The sequence below is a fragment of the Dasypus novemcinctus genome, chromosome 2 (assembly GCF_030445035.2).
Source record: "Dasypus novemcinctus isolate mDasNov1 chromosome 2, mDasNov1.1.hap2, whole genome shotgun sequence".
Classification (NCBI taxonomy): domain Eukaryota; kingdom Metazoa; phylum Chordata; class Mammalia; order Cingulata; family Dasypodidae; genus Dasypus; species Dasypus novemcinctus.
The window spans coordinates 146,011,649-146,018,705 of NC_080674.1; the positions used below are offsets into that span (position 1 = coordinate 146,011,649).

Here is a 7,057-nt window from a genome sequence, read left to right on the forward strand (position 1 = left end):
ACAAATCCAAGCCTCACAAATACCCCCGCCCCCAGCTTCAACGGTGATCTCAGTTTCCTTTACAATTTACAAAGCACTTATTTGATCATTATTTTATTCGGCTTTTGTTCTTATTGGGCCAATAGAGAAAAAAACTCAACAAATAATGGAGTTGGGCCCGAGCCAGCATCTCCCAACTCCAGTCACCTTCTCAAACCTTGCCTGGCTCCATCAGAGTCACTTAGGAGCGTTTTAAAATCACCAGTACCAAGGCCCGTCACCCCCTGCACATACTAATTGGGGATATCCGAGGTAGGGCTCAGGAATAAATGTTTTTCATGAGCTTCCCCAATGATTCCGATGCTCTTCTGAAGGTAAGAAGCAAGCTCTAAAATATCCCATCTAGTTGCCAGCCCTCTCTCTCTCTCTCTCTCTGAAGGCAGTGAGAGTCACCATGAAGAGGACCTGCAAATGTCACGGCATCTCTGGGAGCTGCAGCATCCAGACATGCTGGCTGCAGCTGGCTGACTTCCGAGAGATGGGTGACTACCTAAAGGCCAAATATGACCGGGCACTGAAAATCGAGATGGATAAGCGGTGGCTAAGGTCTGGGAACAGTGCTGAGGGCCACTGGGTGCCCGCTGAGGCCTTCCTTCCCAGCACAGAGGCTGAGCTTGTCTTCCTGGAGGAGTCCCCAGATTACTGCACGCGCAATTCTAGCCTGGGCATCTACGGCACGGAGGGTCGTGAGTGTCTGCAGAACAGCCCCAACACGTCCAGGTGGGAGCAGCGCAGCTGTGGGCGCCTGTGCACTGAGTGTGGCCTGCAGGTGGAAGAGAGCAGGACTGAGGCCGTCGGCAGCTGTAACTGCAAATTCCAGTGGTGCTGTACGGTCAAGTGCGACCAGTGTCAGCGAGTGGTGAACAAATACTACTGCACACGCTCCTTGGGCAAGGGCAGTGCCTGGTAGCGTCCACGCAAGCTCCCTTGCTCGGTGGCATGACAATGGAGAACACAGATCAGAAAACAAATGGAAAGTCACAGGGTTGGCCTATAGTCCTCATGATATCTGATATAAATGGGGAAATGGAGGCCCGAGAGTCTGCAGCACATTCCCATTAGAGTTGAAATTGGAACCTGGGCCTCCTGACTTGGGCAGACCTCATGTCATTTTTCCTGCAGGTTACTTCTTGGTCTTTGTGACTGTACTTATGCAGCTTGCTAAAGGGGGAGCTGGGTGCAGTGTCCATATCCTGAGGCCCTCTCAAGTACTTGTTCCTCTATGTTTCAGACCACCTCCAACCTAGCTGTGCTGCTGGGGAACAGAGGAAATGGGAGCAAAAATGAGAATTCAGTTCAGACTCCTGAAGGAACAATTTGCCCCACTCTGGCTGCTCCAGAAGTAACAGCTACAGGTTCATGCAGATCAGGGGGTCCCACCCACATACCTGCCTATTGGGAGATTTTTAGGATTTGGGGTTTTTACCTGATAACATTATATAGAGAAAGCCTTGGGGACCCCCTCAGAGCCAAAAGCCCATTCCCTACTTCCTCTTTGAATTCCCTCTTAAGTTTCTTCTTGATAGGATTTGAAATTTTAAATCTCCGCCAAGACAGCTGACCCAGAAAGCCAATCAAGCCCCCTCAGCCTTTATATTTGACCTAATACAATGTAAAATCCACCTGTCCTAAACCCACCCCTGTAAGATGGACAAACCCTTAACCAATCAATAGGAGTTGAGCTAAATTCCTTTATGTATCTGTAAAAATCGTTTGCCATCCCTAGAACTCTGAAGCTACTTCCGTTCTTGCAAGTGATCTGGCTTCCTTTGCTGCAGTAAACCTTTGTTGTCCTGAATAAAATGCTGTAGTCTACTAACTCGACTCCGATTTGTCTTTTGACAAGTTTGGAGGCCCCAGCAAGAAATAGAAGGTGCCCTCTGGGGCTGAGGACTCTGGGGACCAGCCAGGCGAGGCGCCTGTGACAGATCCCTTTGTGTCCGCTGTCTGATCACTAAGACTTCGTATCAGCCATTGCTATACCTGAACTCTGCAGTTTGCTTCGAGTTCAACTGCCTTTTATTTCGGACTTTGCTTTTGGTACCTTTGGTTTGCGTTTGGTTTGGGTCCTAATATCAGACCTTCCATTTGATTTCATTTCCTTTCTCCCTCCAGCTCTAATTTCTGTCTTTCTCAGAGACATAGGGTTTGGGAATCCTTGAAGTCTGAGAAGCCGATTCCCAAACTGGGTCACATGGCAAGCAGTCGGCCAGGCCTCTTGGCTCCTGTGTAATGAGCCCCCTTTTCTACCCATTCTGCTGCCTGTGTTCAGTTCCAGACGCCCCTCTAGAGCGTCCACTCATCGGGGATCCTGCTAAGGTCAGAGCAGTATCTGAGAGGCAGAGCCGACAGTCTCAGGGCCTGAGAGACGTTTTGTCCGACCGCAGCATAATGGGGTCTTCTTGCTCTAAATCTCCCCCTCCTCCTACCAGAACTCCTGCTTCTTATATATATTTACACTGTGGACCTGGGACTTTTTCCTCATGGGTAGATCTAGTGAAGGATGATTTGTCTTTCTAGTGGCCACTTTGAGAAACTTTATAGGAACAAAATTGTGCACCTGAGAAGTGCCTTGAAAAAAAAGATCCAAGATTGGTACTCGGAGGCTGATGGAGGGCCATCTGCCTCCACAATAAAGTGTCACTTAAAGGTCTCTTAGAAAAAGAAAGGTCAAAGACAGAACAAAGGGAAATGAACTCCAAGCCTAAAGCTCCCTCCTCTTCCCGTATGCAACCCACCCTCTAACCAGTTTCTCCTGACCTCCTGAGGGAAAACCATCTAGTCTAAGCTCCTTTAAAGAATCAGCCTTCAAAGGCCGCCTGCTAGAACAGAACTTAAACCTTGGACCACGACTGAATTAAGAGTTATAATTAAAGACTTCCCCTAATAAGACCAGCAAATATTCATAGAAAATTTAGAATTCTCTTGGATGCCTGTGACCCAGGCCCACCTGACTTCTATCAGCTTGCACACATAGTGGTCAGAACCTCAGATGCTAAATCCTGGATGGCAAAAGCTGGTTGGACTGGCCTGGAAAGTGACCTACAAGATTCCTCTTTCCACAACAAATCTGAGAGTCAAATAGGCTTGAGAAAGAGCAGAGCTTCTGTAAGATTACACATCAAGGCAAAGAAAATCTTAAAAGTCTCCTCCACAAATTTCAATGGGAAAGGTTTAACCCTCATGTTAAATAAATAACCTCAACTTGTCCCATCTGCCAAGAACAAAAATTCTAATAAAAATATAAGGGTGGAGCAAGGAGAGAAAGCCAGCTCTTTTATATAAACGAGTGAGTTTTGTATTTCTGTGCTTCTGTGTTTTTATGTCTGTTTCATGGCTGAAAAAAATTTCAATGGAAACTATAAACTCTCTATTTTTGTCTGTATGTTTGATATATATTTTCCTACCTCTGGATGGTAATACCGTATTAACATATAAAAATCCTTAAAAGAGCTCTATTCAAATTGTTTAAACATAAATAAGCACTTATTTAAAAATTAATACTTTGTTTTTGAGGTACTGGGGCCAGGGATTGAACTTGAGGCCTTGTATGAGGGAGGCTAGCGCTCAACCACCGAGCCACATTGGCTCCCCTGAGGTTTTTTGTTGTTTTTTTTTTCCATTTGTTTGTTTGTCGTCTGTTTTTGTTTTTAGGAGGCACTGGTGCCGAACCCCGGACCTCGCATATGGGAAGCAGATGCTCAGACGCTTGAGCCATATCTGTTCTCTAAATTAATACGTCTAATATCCCAGAAATTAAGGAAACTGAACTTCTAATACTTCCAATGTAAAAAGAATATTTGTAGAACTAAATTCAAATGTTTTAATAATTCAAGTGCATATAAACTAGGTAAATCTTTGGCAATCAGGACTAAGTTTAATATTTAAGTAAAAACAGCTGTGTCTTCTGAGTTATCAATGTTATGCACAATACAAGCATACAATTTTATTCTACTTGGGTATGTTCTTCCTAAATTTATACAGGTTTACAGACCAAATAAGCTAGCATTATATCTATTAGATGTTTAAAAGGATAAAAAATGTAAGTTTGTGTTTAACCAAATTATTCTGACAAGCTTTCTATCAAGAGTTATTGTGTTTTTCAGGGCGTCAGCTTTAAGACAGCTTCCGAGATCTTTTTGGGGACTTAAGTATATAAGGTACACAGGATGTGTTCTTGTTAAGGAAAAAGAGTAGTTTTTTTCCTAGCATAAATTGACTGGGTATTGCAGAATGAGAAAGAAGAACTTATTGGACAAAACCTAAATGGATATAGAAGGCTACACGTTTGTGGAAATGAATTTTGTCATAGTCAACGCTGAATAAGATTTGATGGGCCTATTTATAAGATTTTTAAAAGAGCTTTCAGTATATCAAAGAGTATGTTCATGCAAAACTGGAATTTGGTTTTCTCTTTGTTAAAATTATGAACTTTTCTTGGATTGTTGGCCTGCTCTTAGTGAGAGGTTAAAAAGGTTTTTCTTAACCATCTGAGTAATCTCTCTAGAGGTCAAAGATTCTATGTCATATCAGAATAATATCCTCATTGATATTTATATTAACCTGATAATCCTTACTGTTTAAGAGAACAAGTCTTCTCACTTTTAAAAGAACTGTTTGTTTCCCCTTTTTTACAATCATGTTACCTCATATTTACTTTTTCCCTGGTTTTATATTTTTATTGTAATTATTTTTAAAGCAGTTTTATGCACACACCATATAATCCATTCAAAGCATACACTCAGTAGCTGTCAGTATAATCATGGAGTTGTGCTTTCATCACCACAATCAATTGGAGAACATTTTCATTCCTCCAAAAGAAAAACTCCATACCCTCAAACCCCGTTATTATTCACACTTAGCATTGGTGTGATACCTTTGTTACAATTAATAGAAGAGTATTAAAATAATACTGTTGACCATGATCCATAGTTTGCATTAGGTATATTTTCCCCCTATTCCCCGTCCCCTCTCCCCCATTATTAACACCTTGTAATGGTGATGTGTATTTGTTCTAGTTCATGGAAGAACAGTCTTATATTTGTACTACTAACCACAGTCATCATTCACAGCAGGGTTCACTATGTTATACAGTCCCATGTTTCATCCTCTCGCTTTCCTTTTAGTGACGGACGTGCCTCTAAACTTCCTCTTGCGCCGTTACTCATGCCTGTATTCACTTTTAAAATCTTTTGTTTTCCCTTGATTAAGTAGGTAACCAATTGTTTATCAGTGACCTATGATTCTGTTTAGCCAAGTATTCAACCTCCTAACAACCTTTGACATTTTGCCTCCTCAAAATCAAATCCTGCCTTTGTGCACTGACCACAGCTGGCTCTGTGGAACACAGGCTCAGGACGTGGGTCTGGGTCCCCTAGCCTGGAAGTTGGGGTGGGAACAGAAAAGGGGTACAGAGTTTCTGTTTCAGGTGATGAAAAGTAGAGGTAATGGATATTGGTCATGGCAGCACAATTTCTTGTAAATGTAATTAATACTATTGAATTGTATACTTGAAAGGGGTTAAAATGGGATATTTTAAGTTGTATACATGCTGCTACAATAAAAAAAATGTTAAGGGTAAATAAAAATCAAATTTATAGTAAAAAAATACTAAAGGATACCTTTTTTTTCTTTAAACAAATCAGTTTTATTGCTACATATTAATAAAGCATACAATCCGTCCAAAGTGTACCATCAATGGTATTTGGTATAATCACATAGTTGTGTATTCATCAATTCAATATTATTACAGCATTTTCATTATTCCAATAACAATAAGAAAAAAAAACTCATTACCTCTCAATCTCTCTATGCATCCCCTGCCATACAAAGCTGCTATTCTGTTTCTGTCTTTCTAGTTTATTTGTATCTATATTTTGTATAGATGGATTCAAGCACTATGTAGTACCTCACGTCTAGTTTCTTTCCCTTAGTATAGTTCCTTATTTTTACCCTTACTGGAATATTAGTAATATATTCCTACATACTAGTGTCTATAGTATGCTTCGGCTATATTTTTTCCTGATATTAATGTTTTGTAATATTAACATACATTTGTTAAGTTTCAAAGAATAACAGTCTTATATATGCAATATTACCCATATTCATATTTCACATGAGGTTTCACTGTGCTGTACAGTCCCATGTTACATTTTTTACCTTACCGTCTAGTAATATACATGACTTTAGACTTTCCCTTTCAACCATTGTCATAACCTATATAATAGCACTGCTAGTTACAAACACTATGATGTGCTTTCACCTTTTCTATTAATTTCCAAAGATTAACAAACAACATTTTTGCCAATTCTGCACAGATTAACCCTCAGCTTTCCATCCTCTAATCTCATTCAATTTTCTGGGGACCTATATTCTAATTATTAATTCCTTGAGTTAACACAATGTATTTAATTCATAATAGTACAGACATACAGTATTTGTCCCTTTCTGTCTGGATTACTTCACTCAACATAATGGTTCATCCATGTTGTCATATGCTTCACAACTTCTTTTCTTCTTACAGCTACATAATATTCCATCATGTGTATACACCATAATTTGTTTATCCATTTGTCAGTTGAGAGACATCTGGGTTGTTTCCATCTTTTGGCAATTGTGAATAACACCATTATGAATATCAGTGTGCAGATGTCTGTTCATGTCACTGCTCTCAGTTCTTCTGGGTATATATAAAGAATATCTTTTTTATTTCAAATCATCTTTGGGATTTTCCAGGAGGCCCTTGGAAAATCACGAAGGATTTGTTCTTATAAAAAGAGAGGTGCTAGAGATAGGTTCATTTGATAAATTATTGTTTGCATCAGAAGTGTTATTAAAGGGCATTTTCTAACGTGCCTTGGTTAAATTTGCATGAGTAAAATGTTATTCATCTAAATATTTAGAGATTATATAAAATTCCTAGATATCTGACAGTGTTCTTATTGTTCATAATATGTCCTGATACTGATTGGCTAATATTAGGCAACAGTATAGTGTTACTGGTCATAATTTACTTACT

The 7,057-nt window shown here is 40.0% G+C and overlaps 1 protein-coding gene across 1 annotated transcript in view; it reads left to right on the plus strand.

Moving 5' to 3' along the window:
• Positions 1-5,647, plus strand: part of WNT8A (Wnt family member 8A) — an 83,679-nt gene extending 78,032 nt beyond the window's left edge. The window contains exon 7 of the mRNA XM_058279198.2: positions 419-5,647. Coding sequence (XP_058135181.1) covers positions 419-949 — 531 coding nt within the window. The 3' untranslated portion in view covers positions 950-5,647. The remainder of the gene's footprint in view (positions 1-418) is intronic.
• The last annotated feature ends 1,410 nt before the right edge of the window (positions 5,648-7,057 follow it).